Here is a 213-nt window from a genome sequence, read left to right as displayed (position 1 = left end):
CTTTAGCCCAAGACAAGGCCCCACCTCGTATCCCTGACCGCAGTCCTGGTACTTGTAGGTGTACACGAAGCCGTCGGGAAGAACGTAACTGTACGATCCCCGGACGCAGCCGTCACCTGCAGCCTCGGCGCGGTTGTGGTAGTTGGTCGTGTTGTCGTCGCGCACTTCGAAGCCGAAGCTGTAGGGCTTGGGAGGCTGAGGGAGAGGGGAAGA

At 60.6% G+C, this 213-nt stretch overlaps 1 protein-coding gene across 1 annotated transcript in view; it reads right to left on the bottom strand.

Moving 5' to 3' along the window:
- The window catches only part of LOC119587632, a 16560-nt gene that overhangs the window by 6579 nt on the left and 9768 nt on the right, over positions 1 to 213 (bottom strand). Inside the window, exon 4 of the mRNA XM_037936336.1 lies at positions 25 to 195. Coding sequence (XP_037792264.1) covers positions 25 to 195 — 171 coding nt within the window. The remainder of the gene's footprint in view (positions 1 to 24; positions 196 to 213) is intronic.

The sequence above is a fragment of the Penaeus monodon genome, chromosome 22, assembly GCF_015228065.2.
Source record: "Penaeus monodon isolate SGIC_2016 chromosome 22, NSTDA_Pmon_1, whole genome shotgun sequence".
NCBI lineage: Eukaryota > Metazoa > Arthropoda > Malacostraca > Decapoda > Penaeidae > Penaeus > Penaeus monodon.
This window is presented reverse-complemented; position numbering and strand designations above follow the sequence as displayed.